The sequence below is a fragment of the Psammomys obesus genome, unplaced genomic scaffold (assembly GCF_907164565.1).
Source record: "Psammomys obesus unplaced genomic scaffold, mPsaObe1.curated_primary_1811, whole genome shotgun sequence".
Taxonomy (NCBI): domain Eukaryota; kingdom Metazoa; phylum Chordata; class Mammalia; order Rodentia; family Muridae; genus Psammomys; species Psammomys obesus.
This window is the reverse complement of record NW_026596158.1, coordinates 3,754,170-3,781,093: the sequence shown is the minus strand read 5'-3', so window position 1 is coordinate 3,781,093 and position 26,924 is coordinate 3,754,170. Positions and strand designations below refer to the sequence as shown.

Here is a 26,924-nt window from a genome sequence, read left to right as displayed (position 1 = left end):
GAAGGAAGGAAGGAAGGAAGGAAGGAAGGAAGGAAGGAAGGAAGGAAGAAAGGAAGGAAGAAGAAAAAAGAAAGAAAGAAAATAGTCTTGTCCCTAATGTCTAGTGTCTGGGTATCTCACTAAAGAAATAATCAAAGGCTTTGATGAGATCTTGGCTGACAAATAAGGGCATCATGAAGAATCAGACAAGGCCCACTGTGATACACACAGAGAGAGAGAGAGAGAGAGAGAGAGAGAATAAACAAACAAACAAATAAATAAATGTGTATGATACGCTATTCTAAATATGTAAAATAAGTTACGTTAAAATAGTTTGTCTGGAGAGTTAGCTTAGCTGGTAAAATGCTTGCCACACAAGCATAAGGATGTGAGTTTGAGCCCCTGAACCCACCTTAAAAAAAAATTGAGCTAGGCATGGTAATGCATGTCTTTAATGACAATACTTGGGAGGCAAAAGCAGGTGGATCTTGGATCTCTATGAATTTGAGGCCAGCCTGGTTTACAGAGTGAGCCAGGGAGGGCATACAGAGAAATCCTGTTTCAAAAAAAACAAAAAATAGGGAAAAATGGTCATAGTTGAATGGGGGAAATGGAGACAGATGGATCTCTGCGGCTCTCCGGCCAGCCAGCCTCGCTCGCTGTTCAATGAGCTTCGAGCCAATGAGATGCCCTGTCCAAGGCGGACGGACAGGCTTCCTGGGAAATGACACACAGGTTGGCCTCTGCCACCACATGCAGAGACAAAGACACACGTTGGCTCGTTTCTAAGTCAGTTTGCTGTGGGCGGCTGTAGTTTATCCTGGGGTTATATGAGAGCATGAGCCTGGGCTGGTTCACAGGCAAATCTCATCCATCTCTCACCTCACTGTGGGCCTGAATTTTGCCAGCAGAAATCCCCAAACCCTACAGATGAGGAGGCTTCTTCAGATCCTAACTGGTGGGCTCCTGGTGGGTTTTGTTTGTTAATGAAACAAACTCACACACCGAATGCTTGCTTCCCAAATGGCGGCACAATTTTTGAAAGGTTCTAGAAACTTTAGAAAGTGGGGCCTCGGCCTGCTCTTTGATCCCCTCCCCCTGAGGGGAGAGCAGTCTTACCAGGCCACAGAAGATGACAATGCAGCCACTCCTGATGAGATCTGATAGACTAAGATTAGAAAGAAGGAGAGGAGGACCTCCCCTATCAGTGGACTTGGGGAGGGGCATGCGTGAAGAAGGGGGTGGGAGGGTGGGACCGGGAGGGGAGGAGGGAGGGGCTTATGGGGGGATACAAAGTGAATAAAGTGTAAAAAATAATAATAATTAAAAAAAAGAAAGTGGGGCCTCCATGGAAAAAGTCGGTTTCGGAGAACGGGTCTTTCCAGTCTCTTCTTTGTTTGCTATTTGCTGAGGGAAGAACCTGCTACTGCACATGGCTCGCTTCCCCCGCCATGATGCTGTGCCTCACCACAGGCTCAGAAGTGGGGAGCCAAGTCACCACGGCCGAACCCTTCGAAACCACGAGCTGAAATAAATTCTCCCTCCTTTTAAAGTTGTCTGTGGCGGGTATTTCATCAAGCCACACAAAAGTGATTAATATACCTGGGACTAGAGCCCATCAAGGAGTTACAAACCAAGGTCAGCAAATTTTAGCATGAAGTCTGTGTGTGTGTGTGTGTGTGTGTGAGTGTGTGTGTGTGTGTGTGTGTGTGTCCCTTTTCCCCCTTCTCTCCCTCCATCCCTTTCTGTCCTAAACACACACACACACAAACTCACCACTACAGAAATTGCAGGGTCCCTGAAGTCTATCCCAAGCCCATCCACTTGCCTTCCTCGCTAAAGACTGAGGCTCTCTAGGGACAAATTATTTTTACATCAGCCCCCAGAATTGGCATTGACAGCGTGCTGTGTGTACATATCTTGGCTTGCAAACACATAGGACCACAAGGAACTGCCCACACTGTTGAAGCAGTCGTAGACCCGTCAGTTATTTAAGGCTGAAAGGTAGGACACACGTCACACCTTCCCTCTCCAGAGGTAAGGACCAGGGGTCAGTTAGCCCCTGCAGGGGAGGTGGGGGTGAGAAACAGCACGTGGGTCGCTGTCTGAGGTCCTGAAAACAGCCTCCTTCCGGCAGTTGGTGAGCTGTGGTGCTGCCTAAGCCGGGGTTGGATTGCCCACTGTCACTTGCTCTGCTTCTGACTTCAGACCTCTGCTAGAATGTTGCCTTCTGCTGTCAATCATGAGGCTTTCTGAGTCATCTCTGCTTGTAACCCCAGCTCCCCAGCTAGGCTTGATGCTCATTCCATCCGTGACGTGTTAGATTCTCTACAGCAGCAGACTGAGCATCTGAGAGCTGCTAAGGAGCTGGTTAGAGACTGCAGGTGTGGCTCAGTGGGTAGGATGCTTGTCCATCATGCACAAAGCCCTGGGTTCAGTCCCCCGGTACAACACAAATTGGTTGGTGCACAGTTGAAACCCAGCACTCAGAGGAAAAGGCAGGAGGATTGAGAGTTGAAGGGCCATCCCCAGCTACATAGTAAGTTTGAGACCAGCTTGGGCTATAGAAGACCCCCATATCCAAAAGGGGGGAGCTTATCATTAGGACAAAAACAGCAACTGAGCAGGTGCCCCCGGGGGGCTGGCACTGGGGTGAGTGTGCGCCTTGGTCATCAGGGCCGCCATCACCATGTGGCTATGGGCAGTCTGCTTCCCATCCATCAGGGAGTCCAAGTCTCCATGGCATCTTTGACATTCAGCGTTGGACCTCCTTAAACGCTAGCACTTCAGAAGGGGGGTGCTCTCCCACAAACACAGCCAGCAGCGGGATCTCCAGCCTTTCATCGTGTACAGCGGGACCCACCGTGAACAGGTCATCTCTGGCAGGGCTTCGCTCTTCATCCGCCATCTGCAGTTGGATCGTTGCTGCTGGCTTGCTTTCCCCATGCTCTTTACAGCTACCCCAGTAGCATCTTTCCCTGGATCTGTTCCATGTGCTTAAAGCCCATCTCCCAGGAGAATGCCCCTCCCCCCGTAAACCATCCTTCCGTAGCCAACTTCACGGTCTGTTCTCTCGCTGAGGACCCTCTGTGGTAAGTACTAAGCTCCTGGTTTCTGACGTGTCTGACGTGCCTGTTTTCTGGGTGTTTTACCTCTCTTGGGGTATCATTCCTTACTTCCTTTAGCAACGGAGCAGTTCCCAGTGAGGATGTGGTCGCTCATTCCGTAGGGATGTGTGGGTAGATCCTAAGGAGGACACAAATTCTTGCCCAGCTGAGACCCGTGGCTATCAGCTTACACTGCAGGAGACTGGGATACTTCTGAAGCCCAGAGGACTCTGGGAAGTCTACAGACTTGTCTGTGTATTTAATCCTGATGTCCCAGATCATTTTTCCACACCTCATTCCTTACTAGTCAGGTACCCAACCTCACTTAGAATAAGTTCTAGGAAGCATGTTAGCTCATCTTCTCTCTCCCTCCCCCTCCCTTCTTCTCCCTACTTAGTCTTTATCTATCTATTTCTCTCCTTTTCCCTCCCCTAAGTATTAGGCCTCAAGTGCTCTACTGCTGAATTTTATCACCAGCCCCTCACTGGGGGATTCTAGGCAGGGGCTCTACCATGAGCCACACCCCAGCCCCTCACTGGGGGATTCTAGGCAGGGGCTCTACCTCTGAGGCACACCCCAGCCCCTCACTGGGGGATTCTAGATTGGAGCACTACCACTGAGCCCACTGAGAATTTCTTTATAGGCTGACAAAAAGGCATTTGGTAGTTCACTCACTGTGCCAGTCACCATCTGCCCCACAGTTTCGTTTCGGACACTCTTTTGCACACACCAGAGTATTTCCTTCCACTGGTGTGCGGGCCCCATTCGCCAGCGGCACGCATTTTAGCAGCTGCCTAACTCGCCATCCTTACCGCAGCCAGCCACCCATCCTGTGCTCACCGACCCATCCTGGAGTCCTCCCTGCTGAGTGCTCGGTAGTAATTCGCCCTCCTACCTTTCATCTTAGCCTGTGCGCTCTCAGGCTGCTGAGGGGAAAAGTCTTAGGACCTCGGGAGGGGGGCGGGGTGACCTTGGAGCGCACTCCTCGGGGACAGGGAAGGCAGCAGGAATTCAGGCTGTGATTTAGTCAGCCAATCCCACCAGGAGCTCTGCGGCTCCACAGCTGCGTCCTGACTGATGGAAAGGGAGCCTGCAAACCCCACTTGAACCAGCCCTGGGATGAAGGCAGCCCCAGGGAGGCAGTCGCACCGACCTTGAGTGAGGTGACTCTCTGCCTCTCTGAGTAATGTCTGAAGGGAGAGAGGCTCCGCCTTGAGCAGCCTGCTGGGCTCATCTGGCCTTAGCCTCCCTGTCGCTCTTCTATGGCTCAGTGACCCATCCAGGCTCTCCCTCCACAGAGGACAAGAACTGCCTAGCGCTTGCTTTTCAGGGAAGCGAACATCACGGGAGGCAATGTGGAAACGTCGCTTGGCGTGTGCAAAGATCACCGAAAATGAGTGGTGACCGACGTTATTGGGAACTGTTCCCCTTTCAGATACAGGAAAGCCCTTCCGGGGGCTGCCATTTGGTTCTGAGATAGAGCCCCCCCCAAAAAAACAAACAAACCTGAAATGGCTTTTAAAAAGGAATAATAAAAATAAAACAACCTGCACTTTAGCATTCCAAAATATGTTCGCACCATTCTCTGTCAATTTAATTAAGATATAAAATGTAAACAAGAAAACGCATGCGTTGTAACTGATTTCTGACAATTCCCTCACTGTTGAGCTCCACCCTGGGTCCCTGATCATTCATATCCCCCCTCCGCCCCCATGGTAGGCACTGATCTGATCTGATCTGATCTCATGACCAGAAATCAGCTTGTCCCGTTCTGAAATTTCACGTCGGGGACAGGTTCTCTTTCGTGACAGGCTTTGCTTCTTGGCCAGTGAGGGCATCCGAATTGGGCTCACATCTTGGCCGTCTGTTTTCTTTTACAGGTATATACAGCTAGTTGTATAGATGCCCTGTCACTCATGGATGCACTCACCTGTTGGACTTCTTTTAGCTTAGCAACACGACCCTCAGGGACCCAGGCAGCGTTGTCCTCGTGAAGTTCAGGCAGGAGGCGTAGGTGAGCTCCATGGACCAGGATTGCAGGATTCCACAGCAGAAGACCCAGAGAAAGCAATCCCACCGAAGGACTGCGTTTCACTGTTTCTTCCATTAAACGTGCCGAGCCTTTTCTTTGGTTGCACCCACTGAGCTAGGCTCGCTCTCCATTTTTAATTCAGGGTCTTAGTCACTGAGAGGCAGGCCCGAACGGCAATCTGTTTGGGCATATGCATGTCAAACGGACTATATATCATGCCATCAGACACTTTGAGAAAATTGCTTTTCCACACTGAATGCCAAGTCATAAATAATTCCAGGGTGGGGAAGGTTCTAGTAAGCATGTGTTTGACTCCGAGGAACGGTCTGTAAATACTGCAAGCCGTCGGGTAAAAAATGAGGGGGTGGGCAGATTGGTGGGGTCACTTCCAATCTGGACCCGGCCATAACTTATCCTACCAGAAGCTTCCGGAGCTCTATCCAGATGGACTTTAACAGGGGTGTGTGCCCATCCCCCAGCGCCAGGACTGCAGGTGGATGCTGATGGATTCGCGGCTGTGTCCTTAATCACAGACTGGAGCTCCTTGGACGGCAGCCTCCTCTTTTGGAAGGTGACCCTTGCCCCCTGGAAGTGGACTGACGCCATTCACATGCCTCTCTGTTGGGGTGGGGGAGAAATGAAGGCTGAGCCGCTTGGAGCATCTGCCAATTTCTGTGGTATAAATATTTCTACTGAATCCAGTTCTAAGGTTTCCATGTTAAAAATAATAATAATGAGCCGGTTGGAAGTATAACAAGGAAAAAAAAAAAGCTCAGAAAGAAAGCAAGAGAGGGGGCTGTTTGCGTTGCCGTGGTTGTTAGAACGATGAACGCCGCGCAGCGTATCTGGTATAAGAGAGGTTTATTTGAGGGGAGGGGAAGGGAGAGGAGTCAGGGCCTGGGAAAAGGGCAGAGGATGATTGAACGTGTAGACGGGCAGGCAGACAGATGGGGAGGACAGATGGGGACAGAGCCGTGAGGGCAGAGAAGGGTAGAGAGAGAAGGAGACAGAGAAAGAGACTGAGAGAGATAGAGTGAGAGAGTGAGAGAGATAGAAAGAGTGAGAGAGCTACGGGGTCCTTTGATCAGGCACCTACCTGGCACCTCCCTGGTGGTGGCAGCGGGTGATAGCATCAGAGGTTGCTAGGACCCTGAGAGGAGGGCTAGTGAGACCGCCATGCCGGGCACGGAACCCAGGCCTCAGCATGCTAGGCAAGTGCTCCATCACCGGGCTGCGTCCCCACCCTGGCGGTTACTCTTCATGGTGTCAATATAATATATTACATGTTTTTTTTTTCTTGCATAAATGAAATATTTCTTGTTGAAAACCCTTCTGAGGGAGTCTTGGGAGCTTTGAAGTTGCTTTCACAGCACACTCGGGTAGGGTTTTGCTGCAGGCTGTGGAAGCATCCCTTTTCCTCCTGCGTGCCGTTGCCGCGCAACAGACTCTGCTTCGGGAAAGCGGAGCGAAGATGGAAGAGCCCTTTAACCTGTCCGTGATCTTGCAGGACCCGAGTAGACGAGGGATGAAGTCTCTGCAAAGAGAAGAGCACTGAGAGGGCTAGTCCAGGAAGGTGGTGTGGTCGGGCGACCGAGGTGCTCAAAGATGGGCCAGAGGGCTTGGGCCGGAGGGCAGCCTGACAAAGCAGGGACTCCCTCCAACAGAGAAAGACCTGGAAACTAGAAGGAGTTGGGGAGGGGTAGGAGGATGAGGTCACAGGGGTCACCGAGGGTGTAGCTGAGGGATGGGATGGGATGCCGCTAGGAATGTGATGATGTGGTTTGGGGCATGGCCTACCTGCTGCCCCGATAGGTTCATAGCTGAGTTCAATTTCCCTGGGACTCAAAATCCCCTTTCCCGGCAAGATTGTGCACTAAGCTAGACTGCAAGCTTCTCTGTTTTTCCTTCAGCAGGTCAAATCACTGCCTTCCCTCCACCCCCCCCCGACCCCCACCCCACCCCCGCTGCCCCGCTCCAGGACCACAGGGCCTAGAACCAAGGAGGAGCCAGCCATACAGAGAGCACTTCCCTGGGCCCCAGGCACCCAGATCTGCACCACGCACCCTTAGGCCAGGCTGCAGTCTAAGTAGTCTGAAAGCTAACAAAAGACACAGCTATAGCCCCACCCCCACCAGCAGCCAGGCCCCTGGGGCCCGCATTATCACTGTCCTCAGTGGGCCAGGCTTGAGGCTTCCCCTAAACAGAACCAAACTTGGCAGAAGTCAAAGTGTTCCATAATTGTGACCACCAAAGCCTTGGGGTTCCCCCAGGGGACCCGGCTAGAGCACCGGGATGGTAGAGGCCCCTTAGGCAGAGCCCCTCCCTCCTGAAGGCTGGCATCGGTGTCTCTCCTACCTACGGCCTTGCAATCCGAGTGGGGAGTGCCTGAGGATTTCATTACGAGCTCGCTCAGATTACTATCGAGTCCACGGGAATGTGATGAAGTCATGAGCTCTCCTTTAATAAGGAATCCCATTTCCTTTTGCGTTGGGTCTTTTCATAACAGATGCGTTACTGGAAATGGAACAAAATGGAGATAAAACAGCAAGTCATTAACCTGGCCAGCAAGCCCTCGAGGCACATGTTAGGGACGGCTGGGGGAGGGGAAGGTGGGGAGGGCAGGGTGCCCGGGTCCTCCCGCCCCACCCACCGAACCCTCACTAGACCCAGGTGTGCAGCTGCTGCGGCCAAGCCCATCTGCTCCCGCTCCAATGCGGTTTCTGCCCCTCCGTGTTGAGGAAGCGTGGAGCCTCCCTCCTGCTGTTCAATAACTGATGACCATTTTTCTCCAATTAAACTGAAATTGAAGGATCCTCAGACTTAGACACCCAAGTAAAATAATTAGTGCTTGAAATGTTAATTGTGCTCAGATGTACATTTGCCTGCGGAAGCAATCTGCAAGCCAGCAGCAAGTAATCCTCCATACCCCCACACCCCCACACCCCCACCAAGCAAGCTGGCCTACCCCAGGCATCCCGGTGTGGGCTGCTCAGGGCAGGACTCTGAGCTCGTTCTGTGTGACTTTGGGGTGGTCTTGAGATCTACCGTGGCCCTCTCCTGTCCCCCAACTCCCATTCTACCCTCTCTGTGGCCAAGACCCTCTTCCCTGGACACTGACACCAGGTCACGTGTGGTCTAGACCTCAGCTCTGCAACCCACCAGGCCAGCAACATGGACCATACATAGTAAGAGGCCTAGCACCCCTCAAACGGGGATTGTGGACAAAGCTGGTGAACACGGCGTCTTTCCCTACCCTGTGCCTCTCTCCCAGGGCTTGGCACATACCCAGTCCCGGAAGATTAATTACAGAATTGGTGTTCCCCTGCACCAAGACTGAGAATAATGAGTGGAGGCCGGGGCAGTTCTTTCCTGCGGGCAGTGAAGGGGTCCTGCCTGGCTATTCTGGGCCTGCTCCCCCTGTCTCCTATTCGCCCAGAGCTTGATTGGGGTGCTCTGCAGGGGCCACCTGAGCCCCGGGAGGAAGGGACGTGGGGTCATCCACGCTAGTCACGGCCCCTCCACCCTGCCCACTGCTGGCTGGGGAAAAGGATCTCACTTCCGTGAGGCCTCGGTATGCGTGCTGCTCTGCCTCCACGTTAGCCCCAGCTTCCGTCTCCGAGGAGGCCTCTTAGGAGGCCTAAGAGGTTTGTCGTTCTTTATGCTGTGCGTCCCCAGGAAATCCACTTAGGCATTCTGTGTCCCCCAATCCTCCGCATAATAAGATTTCCTTTATCCCTTGTCATGGGAAGTATATATTAACTGATGAATATTAATGTGGTGGCTGATTAATATTAATATCTGAGGCGATTCATACTTCACAAGGCACCGATGTTGATGACTGCAGACAGCCCAGACAGCCGGATGGTTCCCCAGGGAGAGGACAGAGCCGAGAGTGACCCTTTCCTCCACTGTCCTCTGTAACGGACTCCCTCTCATCAGCTGCGTCTGTCCAGGCCGGCAAGGAAGTGTGTTTGGACTCTGATTGTGACAATTAAAATCCTTGCCGCCCAAGACAGCGCGTTTTATCATTTAAATAGCATTTTACATTCTCCTAACATATTTCGCCAGCAACATTGTTAAATTCCGTGATAAAAGGTTATTTTTTTTTTCTTTTTTGCTTTTGAAGTTGAAATACGTTGCCATTATCCCTTATCTGCCTGGAATTAGGAGGGTTTTTCCGAACTTGATGTTTCATTATCGAAATTTGCCAGACTTTATAAAGCAAACAGCTTCTTCTCCCTTTCCTACCTGTATTAATCAAAGACGGATGGGAGCGTTGTATTCTGACATTCGGGGTCGTTTGCAGAGAAAAAGAAAGGACAGCAACGTCCTTCCCAGGAGCCAGGGTTCTCACACAGGTGAGTGGGAGACCGGCGCTCTCCCTCCTGAGGTGCCACTGAGGGCAAAAGCATGGGGGACCAGCTTCCTGTACTCAGTTCTGTGGGATACCACAGCCAGAGGTATCTTCAGCCAGTAGAGCGAGATCAGCACCTGCCTGTTAGCCCCACGTGCCGGCTCTTGCTGTCTGGCCTTGCTGGGAACCCATCCTAAGTCCTTTTCTGAAAACTCCAAACCACCCCGCCGTCCGTCACCGAAATAGCATCCATAGACTGTCACCCCTCCTCCACACCCATGCTCCGCACACCGCCGTGCACTGTCCTCTCTGTCCCACCGCCATCAGTGTGCTGTCATGTGCCTCTCCCCGTCTGACGTGGGAGACCTGAGCTCCTCAGCACCTCCCAGTTCGGTGAGTCCAGATCCGGGGCCAGAACCTCACTGTGTTCTGTGAGAAATACCCAACAGGAGGAACTTAAGAGAGGAAAGATGGATGTGAGTTCGTGGCTCCAGGAGATTTCATTCTGTCTAGCGTGGAAGGCTCAGCAACTCTGTCTGTGGCAGCAGGCTATGAGGCGGTGGCCGTTCATATCATGGAAGACCAGGAAACAGAGACAGAGGGGCAGAACCAGCGGGCGCATAACATCCAAAAGCTATTCCCTGGTGGCCCGCATCCACCCACCATGACCTACCTCCCCTAACATCTCCAGAATAGCTTACCTGCTAAGGAACAAGAACCCACAAGCATGAGCCTATGGGTGTATGTGACATGTGTGTGTGTGTGTGTGTCTCGAGATAGGGTTTCTCTGTGTAGCCCTGACTCTGGAGACCAGGCTGGCCTCGAACTCACAGAGATCTGCCTGCCTCTGCATCTTGAGGGCTGAGATTAAAGATTCGAGCCACCACCACCCAGCAACATGCACCTTTGAATATATTGCTCCCCCCAGTGCCCAGCACCCCATCATCACAGACCCTGTCATCTTATGGGCACCCTGCCTTTGCTTTGATATTCTAGGCCATGGCAGTCATCCCGGCAAACATCGCAGCAGCTCTGCTGTGCATGGGTGAGTCGATTTTGGCCTGTAACTGGACCTCGGTTTTTTTCCCCTTCTTCCACATTCCCTCTATCTTGGTGCCAGGATCAGGATTAGCTCTAGCCATGAGGAGATGCACACTCTCCCAGACTTCCAGCCGGAGATGGCTGGGTTCTAGCCAGATCTGTCAGGAAGGGAGTCTTGAAGCTGATCTCAGTCCTGAGCTCTCACTCTGCAGAGCAGGGGCCTCGTTTCCAGGGAACACTGCCTGCCAGCCTAGGGCCACCCCGTCTGCAGTTTGTCATCCTTCTGGGGAGCTCACCCCTGCAGAGCCATCTAACCCGTCCCATCTCTGCATCTCTCGCTTGGGGATACAGTAGGGCATATGGCTGAAAGCTCAGAATGCCATCATCAGGACCATCCATCACCACCAGCTGCTCCACGGAGCTCAGGGGATTTCCAGTTTCGCTAAGTCCTTTTCTAAAATGCTCTCTTCCCAAAGCCTCGGGTTTCAGAAGCCCTGTGGTGCCCCGGCCAAGCCTGCTGCCATCTGACACTGACTGTGCCCTGTGCTCCCCCTAGACCCTGTGCATCAATAACCAGCACCCCCACTCCCACCCCCAGTATCCCAGTCCGCTCCCAAACAAACAGCAAACGTGCTAGTCGCAGCTGGAAGCATCCTTGGCGTGATTTATTGCCACCGTTCCAATATTTTGTTTGGAGCAGTAAACCTTTGGATATAAATCAAGTCATTAGGAGGAATGACGTTTAATCCTGCAGAAGGTGCCTCAGTGGGCAAGGCAGCTCACAAGTCATTAATTCTTGAGAGGATGGCCCACCCACCAGCTCCACACACAGGCGTGGAAGGCCAAAGACACGAGCCTGACCGCTTCTGTTTCCTTGAGCGGCAGGTGTCACGACCACAGAGAAGGGCCCCGGATATCTACTTGGTAGGCCACCCTGGGGTCTTCCTCTCTCCAGAAATGCACACAGCCGGAGGCCTCTGTGCCTGCCACCAGCTCACCCCATCCCCAGAGCAGCCAGGATGGCTAGAATTCAAAGAGGCCAGAGAACCGTTCAGAATATCTCTAACTGTCCTTTCATAGTGACCCAGCTGCCCTGCGGGTGGCCATTGCATGAGAACCAAGTTATATCTGCAGAGACAAACCAGGTCTAAATGTCCAGCCTCAGAAGGAATATTCAGCTGCCCCTCCACCCCAGCCAAGCTAAACACTGGCTTTAGTGGGGTCCTGCACATCCTGCCTCTCCCAGGGAGTAAAGCTGGGGGCATCTTTGCGGAGGGAAATTGCCAAATTCCAAGCGCTCCTGACAAGCGTGAGCGTCCTGGGGGATGGGTCATTGCTGAGGAGCGTGGTGTGACAAATATCAGTTGTTGCCAGGCTGCTCGAGGTGCACTTTGCCCCCCCACCCTACCCGCTGCCACCAAGGCTGTGGTGGGGGATGGGCGTGGTGGCTCGTGCCTGTGATCTCAGCCCTCAGGAGGCTGACCCATAAGTTTGAAGCTGGGCCCGGACTATGGAGTGAGAGCCTGACACCCTTCCCCCCCCTCCTAGCCAAATAAAGAAGTAATGAAATCAAGCCGAGGTGTACTGTTCCAGGCTGGCGAACGGGCACGCAGCCTCTACTGTTGCTTACCTTAAAGGGTTCAGCCTTTAGGCAGCATTCCGAGCTGTGCTTCAGGTTTGCGGCAACGTCAGAATTCCCTCACCCCTACTGGCACCTTCGTCCCTGACAGAATTCACTCTGTGGAGGACCCGACGGTTCGTTGGAAGCTCCCCTCACCCTCCACATGCTTGCCTCCACCCCACCCCCACCCCTGCCTCAATAATTAGTCTCCCACTCTTCAACAAAATCCACCCTCCCTGCTCCTCTCCTCCTGAGTTCACGACCTAATCATTTCCCATCCGCGCCATGACGTCAATCCTAATCCATTTGCCCCTCTCCTCTGGGCCTCATTCACATCAGGCTGCTTCTGAGTTGCCCCAAGAATGACCTTTGGATATGCAGCCCTCAGAAAGCCCTGCCTCACTTTCCCAGCCTTGCAGTGTGGGCCCTAGGCAGAGTCTTGGCCGGGGTCCTACAGTGCACGGGGCCTGTGGGGTTTACGGCGAGTGCGGGCTGTGTGGAGAGCTCAGCGCCACTGGGAAGGTGACTGCCTTTATGGCCTGGGGCCAGTGTGCTCAGCCCAGTTGTTCTCTGGCGAGAACTCTGAGGGGCTGCACTCAGGAGCTGGGCTGGGCAGAGCACAGGCTGGCCTTTATAAAGACAGCAGAAGTGGGCTCTTGCCACACGTACAGGGAAGGTGGGTGTCTCTAGGCAAGCCAATAGTCCACATCTGGGGTCTTCCCTGCTTTCCTCCACACAGACCTATGGACCGGAAGCCTCCTGAGTTACTCTTGCCCCAATCCTTGGCTGCATCTGACTCCAGGTTGAAGGCCCTTTCCTGGGAGATTCCATCCTTCTTGTTTCCACACGTGGACTGTAGCAGGGAAAAGCCATGCTGACCTCTCCCCAATTTCCTGCCTCCCCCTGGAGTGGTCCACGGAGCTCCTGGCCTTGGCTTTGCAATCCTGTCTGTCAGTGGGCACACAGCATGACCTCTGGAAGACAGAGGCCCCTGTGTTCAAATGCTGGATGGGATGGGAGGGCCCTGGTGTATCGTTGCCTGCCCATCCTGCTGGAGTCAGGAACAGGAGACTCAGAGAGCCCTCTGGATAGAATCAGGGGTCAGCACTGGCCACCAGCACACAGTACACAGCCATCATGCCCCATAACGAACACCTACCTCTGAGCCCCTGCACACGCCCTAGGCGACCCTCGTTTCTGAAAGGGGCCGGGGTGGGCTGAGCAGCCTACGAGAGACAGACACGCTTTAAAGGAGCATCAGCTAAGACGGATTCGCTTTTGTGGCTCTTCAGGGTATCACAGATAGCGGCTGTGACAGGCCTGACAGCCACAGGCCGGCTCAGTAATTGACGCCACCGCCTGAACGACACATCCAGAGGCCAGCTGGAGCTGGAAAGATCATTATCTTTCGGTCAAGCCACTACAGTAATGAGGCTGCCCACTGACGGCCTCTGAAGGCCGGTGAGGGAGACAGCAAACGTCCCTTGGACCGGCCAACACAGGGCGGGGCAGCTAATGGCTGGCACGATGCTCTCCACAGAGCCCCCGCAGGCTTCAGCTCCTAGGCGGTCCCCTGGTTTTTACCTCTGGAACTCTGCAGTAAGAGTTCAACCAAATTCGCTCCCTTCCTGCTGAGAGGGTAGGAGAGCCATCGCCGGGGAACCCGCCCTATAAGCAGTTATGTTCACCCTGTTCTGTTCGGTTTTAAGTTTGCTCCTCTTAGACAGTCTCATGCGGCCTACGCACAGCCTCGGCGAGAAACAGGCCTAGCCGGCCTGCCCCAGCTCATCCGCTCTTCCTGCCCTTCTCCACTTGGGAAGCCCATGAGCATTCTACCGGGACTTGTCCCCTTTCAACAAAAACACAACCAGAGTCCAACTTAACACTCAAGCCAGAATCTGGAAGCTGCCTTGCTCCACTCTCAGCTGGCCCCCAGGCCCCGCTGCTGAGCTGGAGCCAGCTTTTAGCAGCTCAGGAGAGCCTCGCTCTAAGTTCACAGCCACAGTGTGAAATCTGCTGTGCTGGGAATATTTACATGTTGGAGATCAGCTCGGAAGGTCAGACTCCTCCCCACCTCCTCTGCTCAGGGAGGAAGTGCTCCAGGCTCTCGCAAGCTCATCCCTAAGCTGATGGCATCCTCTTGTTCTTACCCACTCTCTTCTCTTCTCATCTGGGCCAGGCCTCTGGTGTCTCTCACCTGCTCAAGGCGGCTTTGCCTGCTGGATCTTGCTGATCTGTCTTCTCTGCATCACACAGTGGGCCTTGAGTCAGAACAAGCCCAGAGCTGAGGTCTTGAACCTTAGAAGGCAGGGTCTGCTGCCTTTAGGACCATGAAGTCCCTTGCTTGGCAGACCCAGCTTTTTCAGTCCTGCCTTTTCTCGTCACGCTTCAGTCTCTGCAGCCCGCCCTTCACCCCATGAGCCTGGCCCCTTCACCCCGTGAGCCTTGCTCTCATGAGGCAAGGCAGCCCCGAGCTCTGCCAAGAATGTCTATATTCATTTCCTCAGGTGCCCGCTGCCATCACCTCGTGTCCTTGGCCGACGGGCCTTGCCTGCTTCAGCCTCCAGTCACAGGAGTGGCTGGTCCCCGCCGTAACTTCTAGCCGGACTGTAGCCTGCACGAGTTTGGGACTGAACTGTCTCTTTCCTGGCTGTGACACTGTCACCAGTGGCAGCGCACAACCAGCCCCGTCTATCTCCTCGTCCGTGCTGAGTGGCAGCACAGGTGGTGGTGGACAGCAGGGCATTCTGCTGTGGTGGGCAGAGGGCCGGCTGCCCGAGATGCTGCCAGCGTGGGAGACAGAAACGGGAGGTCTGGGGTGCATGCGGTGCTGCTCGTGGGTATCATGAAGTTTGTTCCTGCTTGCCTTCTACTCCTGTCCTTCCAGGTACGCCTTGAAGGGCACCTGACAGGCAGATAAGGGACGTCCTGTGCTGAGGTGTGTGAGTGTGTGTGTGTGTGTGTGTGTGTGTGTGTGTGTGTATGTGTGTGTGTGTGTGTGTAGGCGCAGAGACCAGCAGGGATGTGAACTCAAGCGCCCCCCACCCCACATACCATGTACCATCACACAGCAGAAAGCTTTGCCGTGTGGAGAACGCACGCATGCCGGGACATACTGTGCATGCTATGTTGGACCACGAGAACTGTGGTCAAGTCCCAGCAACACACAAGCTGAAGTACAATGATCATGTGTGTGCTGCGGCCCCTCCACACACATACACACACCCCAGGCCCAGTGGGAATCGCCCACAGACTCTGAAGCTGCCGGTCAGGGCCACCTCCCTCTAAGATGGGCGGGGCGTATGGAGGAGCGGCGTGTTTAAAGCTTCCTTCCCCCACCAAGTGATGGGCAGGCGATCGCTTGCCAGCCTGGTGGGGCAGCTGCTGGGTTCACAGACGCGCCAAGCAGCTGGCCGGCTGACTGACAGACAGCTTCCACGGGCCAGCCTTTGACAGCTCCCAGGGAATTCACAGCTCGGGCTGAGCTGACAGGGAACTACCCAGTTGAATCCAGATTCCTAATCGCAAAGGCAGGGGGTGGAATCACTAAACCAAACTGAGAATCAGCTAGATTCGTCGGACCGGGCCCATCAGTCAGAGACAGGGAGATTTCTGCTTCCTTCATCTGCTGGCCCTCCGAGACACCCTGCACCGCTGTGCCCAAGGATACAGCTGCCAGGAAAGGGACCAAGACATCCAGATACCAGGAGCCAGTGGGCTCCAAATGTCCTATGCCACCAGCTCCTTTGTGAGTTGGCGTGATGAGTGTTTCCAAAAAACAATGAGAATTACAGGGTTTAAGGTCACACAGCAAGCAAGTCTGTCTCTGTCTCTCTCCCACCTCACAACCCCCTGCTCTCGCTCTCCCTTTTTTATATAGACACCTCGTTAAATGAGGTGACTCCTACCCAGGAACCCAGGCCTGGTGCCACACACCTGTTATCCCAACATTCAGGAGGCTGCAGCAGGAAGACAGTGAGTTTAAGGCCAACCTGGGCTACACAGCAAGAGACTGTCTCCAATAGCAGAACAAACTGTCTAGACAACTCTTCAAAGCCGTGTCTGGGGGAGAGTCCAAAGCTTGAGGATCACAGTTCCCCAAATTCATATATTTTCCAGGTTCATATGATGATTGGTACCTGGGAGGGAAGTAGAGTTAGATGAAGTCCTAGGCCCATGCCTTGATAGGATTAACGCCTTAGTAAATAACAGAAAGAGCCATTGGGGGCATGGCTCATTGGCAGAGCACTTGTCTAGAATCCACCAGCAAGAGGCCGTTGGCCTGGCTCAGGAGTAGAGTGCCTGTCAGGCTGTGTGAGCGAACCACGGCAAACCCTCACCTGGCTGAGCAGCTGGAGGACACCCACCCAGAGAAGCCGAGGCTCCAGGTGAAAGATCCCCGGCTGGGTATCTTTCGTCTGAGAGACCCCCTCCCAAGGAACAACGAGGCCATTCGGATGCAAACAGCAAGAGGCTTTTATTTTGATACACGGGTACCCTGGGCAGCAAGGTCACTCGGGAGGACTTTGTGCGGCCCCTGGGTGAAAGGCTGGGGTTTTTATAGGGTTTTAGAGCAGAAGCGTGGGTACAGAAGCGAGAAGCATGGTTACAGGGGGCTGATTGGTACGTTTACATGAGACCATGGTTTGCGTCAAAGTTTGGCAGGGACACCAAGATTCCAGGAACTGGGTGGTCGAAACAGTCATGATGACCCCCTGACGTGGCCCGCCACCTGCTGTTTTCCTTAGGACCCTTATCTTAACTGGAACAGTCTCACAGATATCCATGAGGGTGATTAACACAAACTGTTTTTAGTTCGACTGGGGCAGCCTGACCACAGATATCCCAAGTGGGTGACACAGCTGGGTTTCTCAGTAATTTTTCAGTTTCTCGTCTGGCCTTCAGAGTTTTACAAAACAGTGGTGTCTCACAAAATGGCGTTAGCTATGTTTAACTTAGGGTGAGGCTGGGGTCTTTCACAGGCTGGTAGGTTAGATGCTCCTGCAGGGACACTGGCTGCTGTGTGCGTCACCTGGTCCGAATCCCGCCTCCCATACGGTGCACGTGCCAACCCCAGAGCCCACTTCGGGGTGCAGGAACAGCGGACCGCTGTGTGGGGAACAGCTCTACGGGCTGGGACCCCACGTGCAGCCGTGTGGGCATACATCAGGACCAGTCCAGGCAATGCCCTGTAATCTAGCAATTTAGTAAATTGAATTTTCCTGTGAACACACGTGAGGATTTAAAGCCCTTTCGTGAGGTTTCTTTCATCCAAATGTGGTGCCTAGAGCCCAGGCTGCTCTCTAATTGCTGAGCACTTGGGTCTTTCACTTTGCATCTAATCTGCATACATTAATGGTCAGCCGGGGTAGAGACGCCCTGTTCACAGAGGCAGTAGGAGGTCCACGGGAGCAATTCTACCCCTCATCCCCTCCCACCCCCCAGGGGAGCAGCAGAGACCTCAAGGTCAGAGTGACCTGGGCTGATGGGAAGAAAGCCACAGGAAGCCACAACAAGGCCGCTGTCTCAGGAACAGGCCCTCCAGCCTGGCAGGCCATAGACGGCAACAGGATGTGGCCAGCTAGGGGACTCTAATGCCAAGGGGGGAGGCCAGGCTTCATAGCCGTAAGCCACAAGGGGCAGTGAGTCCATCTTCAACTTGGGCTACTCCTGTCCACCTGACCTCCCAACTGGCAACTGCCACTCGGGCAGGCAGGCTCTTCCAGACCATGGTACTGCTCTAGAGAAATGCCTGGAAAGGCTTGGAACCCTGGCAGCCGTCTCTGCAAGGAGAGACCCAACCCCCACCCACTCTGGGACCCACACAGTCTGGTAGCAACGGCCCTACCATGCACAAGCATGTATGGAGCCCCTAGAGTCTACTTGACATTGCTCAGGTCTAACAAAGAGAAGACCAGGGTCGCTCCCTACGGGCAACAGATTCCAACACAGTCCTTCAAGAATCCCAAGATCCCAACCCCACCCCTGCTGCCAAGATCTAGCTGCTCCCGCCCTGCCCTTAGGACAACTCTACAGACCCCTAAAAACGATATCTCCTGAGGTGGGTTGAAGTCTGTGGCCTCCCCCACCCCTGGCACCCAGACCTGCGGCCACACAGGCTCTCGGCGGGCATAATCAAGGAAAGGGGATTCTTCAGGGAACACGGCCATGGAAAGACAGCTGGCAGAAACTGAACTTGTGTTGCCCAAAGCCGGGAACACCCCGGAACTGGAAGACATGGGAAGGATTCTTCCCAGAGGCTCGGGAGCAAGCCAACACCTATATCTATTTTACTTTATTGAATGGTTTGCTCCACACGGTGTGTGTGTGTGTGTCCCCTATGTGAGTGCCTGATGCGCTCGGAGACCAGAGGAGCACCAGACCCCCTAGAACTGGAGTTAAGGATGGGTGTGAGCTGCCGGGTGGGTGCTGGGAACCAAACCTCTGCTCTAACCACTGAGCCGCCTCTCCTGCCCCAAACCCTTCATCTCTTGACTTCCAGACTTGCAGGGGGACAAAGTTGCTTTGGCCTGATTTGTAGATGCCTACTGTCAGCCGCCATATAGGGAAGGAAGCCAGCTTAGCTCGCCCGGGGGACACAGGTCTTCATCCGCATGCAGTTACATATATACCTTAGATTCAATTAGCATTTAGAGCCTTCGAAGATAAGAATGACCAGGCACTGTCTAGGAGTGTGGGTGGGCCCAACCAATCAGTTGAAGACCTTGAGAACAAAGAAAGATTCACATTATCAAAGAAAAAAAAATTCAGAATCCTAGAGAACAGCCCCTCACTCGAGAATGTTTCCTGTGGCGTGGGGCCTGGATGCCCCTCAGGCATTGTCTCTGAGCCTGCTGGACAGAGCACCTCCCCACTCCCCAGCTGCCTCCTGGGCACCAGGATGTTGGCCTCTAGGCCAGCTCAGCACTGGTCACATACAGGGCTGTCCTGTGGCTCTGGGTCCTGTGGACCATGTGGCAGGTGCAGGCTTCTTACTAAAAACTGGAAACCACGGTGCAGACAGTGAAGCCTCAGAGGCCCAGGACACCAGGGTTTCTGCTCCTCCCAGCTCTGCCACAGACTCAGACTGCATCTCCTCATTATGAGGAAGCTTGGTGAGAGATAAGAGACAAGCATGTTGGTACACACCTTTAATCCCAGAACCTGGGAGGCTGAGACCGGAAGATTGCAGGTTTGAGGTCAGCCTGGGCTATACAATGAGACTTTCTTAAGAATAAAATAGAGGAGGAAAAAGAGGAAAACATGGAGGAAAGAAGCCTCACTTTGTAGGGATTAAGGGGATGGCTCAGTGGTAAAGTTATTGCTTAGAACTCCCCAGTGAGGGCTAGCATGTGGCTCAGTGGTAGAGCCCCTGCCTAGAATCCCCCAGTGAGGGGCTAGGGTGTGGCTCAGTGGTGGAGCCCCTGCCTAGAATCCCCCAGTGAGGGGCTGGGGTGTGGCTCAGTGGTAGAGCCCCTGCCTAGAATCCCCCAGTGAGGGGCTGGGAGTGTGGCTCAGTGGTAGGGTGCTTGTGCTTGTCCTGGATTTCACCTTCAGGGGAAAAAAAAAGTGAGCCTATTGGAGAGTGTAAGCAGGATCCGAAGTCCCCTCTTCCTTCCAGTGACACAAACACTGCTGTGTGCCCATCTCCCACCCTTTCCCAGGACAGGAGACCCTCAAGGTCAGTCACACCCTGCCTCTGCTCTCAGTGTCTGGGTTACCCGCTTGCTACTCTCAGGACAGTGTTAAAAATCTGTAAGGGCACTTCAGCCCTCTGCACAGCAGGAAATAAACAGCCAGTTTCTCCTTCTGGAAAGATGACATTCAAAGAAACACAGCGTGAGAAGAGTGAGCATCAGTGAGAAGAAACAAGGCATGAGTTATGGGGACTGCCAAATGCGTCCGTGCTGTGAACTCTTCATTGCCTGGCAGTTTTTTTCTGTTTCTTTCTTGCTGAAAACCTTTTGTTACCTGCTAAGGGGAAGCTAGGGCTAATGACGATAGGCAAGGCTCATCTTTTTGTCTTCTTTTTCCTTCCTTCCTTCCTTTCTTGTGGGACTGAGGGTGAAACTCAGGGTTTCATGTATAAATATTCTACTGATGAGCCCCTCACTGGGGGATTCTAGGCAGGGGCTCCACCACTGAGCCACACCCCAGCCCCTCACTGGGGGATTCTAGACAGGGGCTCCACCACTGAGCCACACCCCAGCCCCTCACTGGGGGATTCTAGGCAGGGGCTCTACCACTGAGCCACACCCCAGCCCCTCACTGGGTTGGACCAGTGCTCCTTCTGCCAGGTGGTGGCGACACATGCCTTTAAACCCAGCACTTGGGAGGCAGAGGCAGGCGGATCTCTGTGAGTTAGAGGCCAGCCTGATCTACACAGAGTTCCAGGACAGCCAAGGCTACACAGAGAAACCCTGTCTCCAAAAACAAGCAAGAGACCCATGCTACTGATGGCAGGGCTGAGGGTTAGCAATGACCCTTCCTGGGCGTTCCACGGAGCTGTCAATGGCCCTGGAGTGCAGTGGCCCAGAGCATGCAAACATCCAGCTTTGGCTTGCCCAGACCTTCCGCCTTTATTTAAACAACTTATGGAAAAGCCACTTCCTCCTTGTGAGAATTGAGCCACTGGGGGGGGGGGGGTCAACTACATTCCCTTCATTACGCTTCTGTCTATTCAGAAGCGGCTGTGTGGAAATTGGGTTCATCATCACCTAACGACCTGCCCTGACTTTAAGGGTTGGGAGCATACAGCTTTGGGCACACTCTCAGCTCCACATGAGACCTGTCCTTTCGCCTGCTATTACTTGCAATGTGAAATTATTTTCCAAGTGGACGGTTGCAGCCAGCTTGGCCTGGTGGGCAAATGTGACTCTGGGTTGTGTCCAGGAGGGAGTATCTCTTCATCCTGTGCGTTTGATGCCCCTAGGAGTGGCTATCTGTTGGAACTCCCTGTTGGCTTGGAGACAGCATGCACCAGTCAGGGCCCTCCCGTCCCCTCAGCAAGGGTGAAAAGGGGACAGGCCCACAGCCCCAGCAGTTCAGTCTGACTTCGCTGAGTTAATGGGCTGCCTCCGCAAGTGGCTCTCCAGCCCCACTCCTGGCCAAATTTAGCATGACTCGTTTGCTCCAGAAAGGGAATATAAATAAGCGCCATCACACCTTGACAGGTTGACAGGAGTGACAACCAGAGTAAACCCCCGCGTCTGAGACTCTGAGGAGGAGAGGTGATTTAGCAGAGCCAGCTGCCGTCACCAGAAGAAAATAATTAAGGAACGCCGTGGTGGAGAGAGAAACGGAGCGGCTGCGGCGTGTCCCCGCTGGTGAAGGGATCTGTCATCGTTGGCAGTGGGAGCGGACCCCACATGCCAAAGAGAAATGAGCTCGGGAAGCTTGTGCTGGAGACAGGATGGGCTGAGGAAGGCAGGCGTTGGCGAGGGTGGGATAGGCTCGGGCTGAGGGGACAGTGGGCAGGAGCTTCACCGCTAAGCCAGGCTCACCCCACTTCTGCACTGAACCCCTGCCAGTCTCTTTGGAAGAGACTAGGAGGAGGCTTGTTTTTGCAACTTTCCCGTGGGTATGTGTGTGTGTGTTCACATACACACAGACCTGCAAATACCCAGGAGGGTGGGTCCTTTGTCCCCAAGAGGGGATCATTTGTACCCAATCCAAGACCGGCAGAAGAAAGCGACAGTGTACCCAAGGTCTACCTCTGCTTCCATCTGTTAAGGTCTGGATGGGAAATGGCCCCCATGGGCTCATGTTTTGAACACATAATCCCGAGCTTTTAGTACAGTTTCGAGGTCCATGGTGCTTTTAGGTGGGGTCTGGCCAGAAGAAGTGGGTCCACAATGGTAGACCTTTGAGTTTCTACCCACTTCTGGTTCTGCTCCTGGTCCACCACTGTGGGGGAGTCTACCTGATGCTCCCATTACCGTGACTACCACATGCCTCCCCTACCATGCTGGATTGAATCTCAGACTGAAATCTCTTGAGACGCCTGCAGTGCTAGCAGGGACATGGAAGCAGGATTGTAACTGTGAGGCCAGCTTGGTGTAAAACTGAGAACTGAGGCCGTCTCAGAGAAGAAGGTTCTGGAGGCTTGGGAACTGGCTTGGTGAGTTCTGTGTTTGTTGGACGAGCATAAGGACTTTCTGCTCACAAAGTAAGAATGCCAGGCTTGGCAGTGCTGGGGATATAGGATCCTAAGAGATCACTGGCCAGCCAGTCTAGCTAAAGCGATGAGTGCCAGGGTCAAAGAGACCCCCCAAGGTGGCAGTGATGGAGGAAGACTCATGATGCCAACTTTGGTTTCCCACGGAAGCTCTCATCCAGGAACTGGGCACAGCAACCCAACATGCTGGCCATCACTCTGCCTCTTTGCTTGTGTGAGGGACCGGCTGTTTCTCTGATTAGTGACGGGCTTTTAGCAAAGTCTCAGAGCACAAATGTCCACTCCAGGGTCCAGGAACAGAGTCCCGGCCATCTCAGTGAACAGCTGAGATCTGTAGAAGACCTTGCCTTCCCAGCCAACTGCCCCCAATATACCAAACGATGTGAAGCAGAATTCCCCAGCCTGGCCAAAGGCTGTGAATGTAGATGGGGAATGTCCTTCACAGGCTCAGGTGTTTGAACACTCGGCCACCACTTGGTGGCGCTGTGGCTAAGCATCATTGGCTTGGGCCTAAGATTGCTGGTCTGTGGTCAGCTGAGCTATAACAGATCATTTCCCAACCACAGACAGAAGCCAAGTCGTCATGCCTCCCCCACCATGGAACTGTGAGACAAAAATAGGTCCTTCTTCTCTATTGCTTCTGTCTGTTATTTTGCCTCAACAACAATAAAAGTATTGGTACAAGGTTTTTATGTTAGAGTCTTGGTGCCTAGCTCTTGGCCCTGTTTAGGAAGTTCTGTGAACTTGAAGAAGAGGGTCACTGGAGTTAAGTCTTTTTTTTTTTTAAGATTTATTTATTTATTATGTATACAGTGTTCTGCCTGCATGTACACCTGCAGGCCAGAAGAGGGCACCAGATCTCGCTATAGATGGTTGTCAGCCACTATGTGGCTGCTGGGCATTTAAACTCAGGACCTCTGGGAAAGCAGCCAGTGCTCCTGACCTCTGTGCCATCTCTCCAGCCCTGGAGTTAAGTCTTTAAAAATATCTGGTCCCAGGCCCTTTCCTGTCTTGCTCTCTCGGCTTCCAGTCAGTTGTGAAGTGAATAATTCCCCTTTAACACACGATGGATTCTACCACCACGATGCTCTGTCCAAGCACACGAGGCCAAGCAACCACCGACTGACCCCTCTAAAACTGTGGCCCTAAATAAATCTTCCCTCTTTAATGTTCCGTGTACGGGTGTTTGCTACATATACATCCAGATGTGTTCAGAGGCCAGAAAAAAAGGTGTTAAAAGAGGCACTGGAACTGGAGTTACAGTTGTCACGTGTTGCTGGGAATTGAACCCTGGCCCTCTGAGAAAGCCGCAAGGATTCTGAGCTGCTGAGTCATCTCTCCATCCCCCAGTATTTCTTCTTTATTTGGCGTGCGTGAGGCACTTCGTCATAGCAACCAGGAACGCGGTGGACACGGCCAGCAGCACACGGATCTCTCTCTCCATCTTCCCCGAGTCACCAATCGGCACTTGTCCGTGCCTTGGCTCTGCTCACGCCTTTAGGGGACACAGGGATGAGCCAGACATGGACACCAACGCTCCTGCGGGAGTGCCGAGGCAAGGGGCCCTCCTAGGTGTGCTGGGATGCCTTTTCTCCGTGGGCTTGGTGTGTGAAGCTGTTGTCACATGCAAGTATGAGCAGTGTGTGGTGACAGGCACGGAGAGAGGCTGGACAGAGCCTTCTAAAGGGTACTTTGTGACCTAATGACCGGGTCGGGTGGAGGGTGGCCTGAGGGGGTCCTGACGGTTGGGCCATTCCTGTATGCGGTACCTTTCCACGCTTCTACTGTTTTAACTCTTCTCTCTCTTCTGCTGCTTTCCAGGCATAAAGTTCAGCATCCGGCCCCAGCAGCCCCAGCATGTAAGTTCAAAGAATCCCATCAATCTCAGTCCCCAGGGGAGGAGCTGGAGCGGGTGAGAAAGACAATTCGGAGCTTACGGTGGATCCATCCATAGGAAGAAAAAACGTGTCGGGTGCTTTCCAGGAGCCTTGGGAACAAAACCCGGGGCTCTGGCTCCGTGAATTTCCCTTCTCTGTTAGATGGCTCCTTTGGACGTTGCTAACAGACACAGTAAACCTGAGGCAGCCTCCTTCCTGCAGGCCCCCAGCCTCCGCCCGCCCACGCTGGCCAAGCCGAGGTTCCTGGGGGAACTGCTCCACCTAGTGGTAGAAAATAGAATCGCCGCTCGGGTCCCACTTTCTGCTCTCCTGTAGCTGCAGGTCCCAGGGCTGAGAGAGGCTCGCCAGCCCCTCCCCCTGCCACCTCCCCACCCCCTCCACCCCTTCTCTTCTCGTCCCAGGATAGGGCGCGGACACCCACAGAGAGGGCGGCGAGAGGTTCACCCAGCGGGTTCCCGCGAGGCCTCCAACTGCAGGTGCCTGACCAGCCTCGACCCCACGCCAGGGCGGCGGGGTCCCGCCCCCGCCTCCGGCAGCGCAGGCGCAGGCTGCTCATCAAGAAGATGCCGGCGGCGGCGGGGACCGTGCGCGGCAAGAACGCCACCGAGACCCTGGCCCAGCCGGGACCCCGCGCCGCGGACAGCCGCTGGGTGAGCCTGCACCAGGCCCAGCAGGAGCGCAAGCGCGTGATGCGGGAGGCCTGCGCCAAGTACAGGGCCAGCAGCAGCCGCCGGGCCGTCACCCCCCGCCACGTGTCGCGCATCTTCGTGGAGGACCGCCACCGCGTGCTGTACTGCGAGGTGCCCAAGGCCGGCTGCTCCAACTGGAAGCGGGTGCTGATGGTGCTGGCGGGCCTGGCCTCCTCCACCGCGGACATCCAGCACAACACGGTGCACTACGGCAGCGCCCTCAAGCGCCTGGACACCTTCGACCGCCAGGGCATCGTGCACCGCCTCAGCACCTACACCAAGATGCTCTTCGTCCGCGAACCCTTCGAGCGGCTGGTCTCGGCTTTCCGGGACAAGTTCGAGCACCCCAACAGCTACTACCATCCCGTCTTTGGCAAGGCCATCCTGGCCCGCTACCGGGCCAACGCCTCCCTGGAGGCGCTGCGGACCGGCTCGGGCGTGCGGTTCCCCGAGTTCGTCCAGTACCTGCTGGACGTCCACCGGCCCGTGGGTATGGACATCCACTGGGACCACGTGAGCCGGCTGTGCAGCCCCTGCCTCATCGACTACGACTTCGTGGGCAAGTTCGAGAGCATGGAGGGCGATGCCAACTTCTTCCTGCGCCTCATCCAGGCGCCCGGGAACCTGACGTTCCCCAGGTTCAAGGACAGGCACTCCCAGGAGGCGAGGACCACGGCCAGCATCACCCGTCGCTACTTCGCCCAGCTCTCCTCCCTGCAGCGGCAGCGCGCCTACGACTTCTACTACATGGATTACCTGATGTTCAACTACTCCAAGCCTTTCTCGGACCTGTACTGAGGGCGGGGCCTGCGGGCCGGGGGCGGGCTTTGTCCGCCTGCGCACCCTCCGGGAGCTGAGCTCGAACCCTGGTCTCTGAGGATATGAGGCCTTGGGGTTGCGGGCGACAGAGGCCCAGGCGCTGGACCTTGACCCTCGACCCCCAGCCGTTTCCTCGTCGGGTTGGCTCAGCTTGATGCTGAGCTCTCAGGTGTATGCTCTAAGAACGTGGCCCAGCTGTGCTGACCAGGGAGGCCCGAAGCCCAGAAGAGGGCCCCGGCGGTAAGGGGTGTCCTGCATCCCTCCGTCCTTTGCCTTGTACCAAACCACGTGGTTTGCTGCTTTTCTATGACCCAGGAAAGGTCTCAATAAAGCACATGGTTTTCAGAGCAGTGGTGTCCACTCCATGTCATGCTAGGAAGTGACAGGGACCGATTAATTATAGGTGAATGTGTACACGTGGTTGCAGGTGTCTGTGGGGAACAGAGGAGGTAGGCAGCTGTGAGCTTCCCAATAGGTGATGGCAATTGAACTCGGATCTGTATTTAGTGTTCCAACTGCATGTACACCTGCCTACCAGAAGAGGGCGCCAGATGTCACTATAGACGGTTGTGAGCCACCAGGTGGGTGCTGGGAATTGAACTCTGAACCTCTGGAAGAGTAGCCTTAACCTCCAGTCCCCCTGAACCAGATCATAACTGCTGAGCCAGGTCTCCACTTCCTGCTTTTGTTTTGTCGAAATGGGATCTTGCTGTGTAGCTCTGGTTTGGGGCAGGGTGTGTTGTTTTGTTTTGTTTGTTGTTGTTTAGGGGTGTTGTTTTGTTTTGTTGGGGTTTTTCTTCTTGGAGTTATTTCTCTTCCCCCCCTGACAATCAGCCAGACCATCTGTGGACCATGCTGAAGGTAAGTCGCTGAGGGAAAAGACAGACCTGTCCCCACTGAGGGAGGCCCTCTGGGGACTGACGGAACAGGCCCACGCTTCCTGCCAGCTGCCCGTTGTGGTTGCTGCTAGAACCCCTAAGGCACTGGGGACAGTAGTCAGCGGGGGGGGGGGGGGTCTCACAGCGGGGAGTGATGGTGTCCCCAGCCTCCTGGACATCTAAGCTGGCTAAAGCTGTAATCTGCACATCCCTGACCCTGACTCTCAGCCCTATCTGATCACCTGACCAAACCCCTCAAGGCTGACAGGTTACACACCCTAGAGGAGCCATCTTTGGAGGGAGGGGAGGGCAAAGCTGTTTATGAAACC

The 26,924-nt window shown here is 54.3% G+C and overlaps 1 protein-coding gene across 3 annotated transcripts in view; it reads left to right on the top strand.

Moving 5' to 3' along the window:
* The window catches only part of Chst8 (carbohydrate sulfotransferase 8), a 127,046-nt gene extending 100,987 nt beyond the window's left edge, over positions 1–26,059 (top strand). For all 3 annotated transcript variants that reach the window (XM_055594979.1, XM_055594981.1, XM_055594980.1), the window contains exons 3-4: positions 24,133–24,170; positions 24,611–26,059. In XM_055594979.1, the coding sequence (XP_055450954.1) occupies positions 24,133–24,170; positions 24,611–25,696 (1,124 nt within the window). In that variant the 3' untranslated portion in view covers positions 25,697–26,059. The remainder of the gene's footprint in view (positions 1–24,132; positions 24,171–24,610) is intronic.
* Positions 26,060–26,924: the final 865 nt, after the last annotated feature.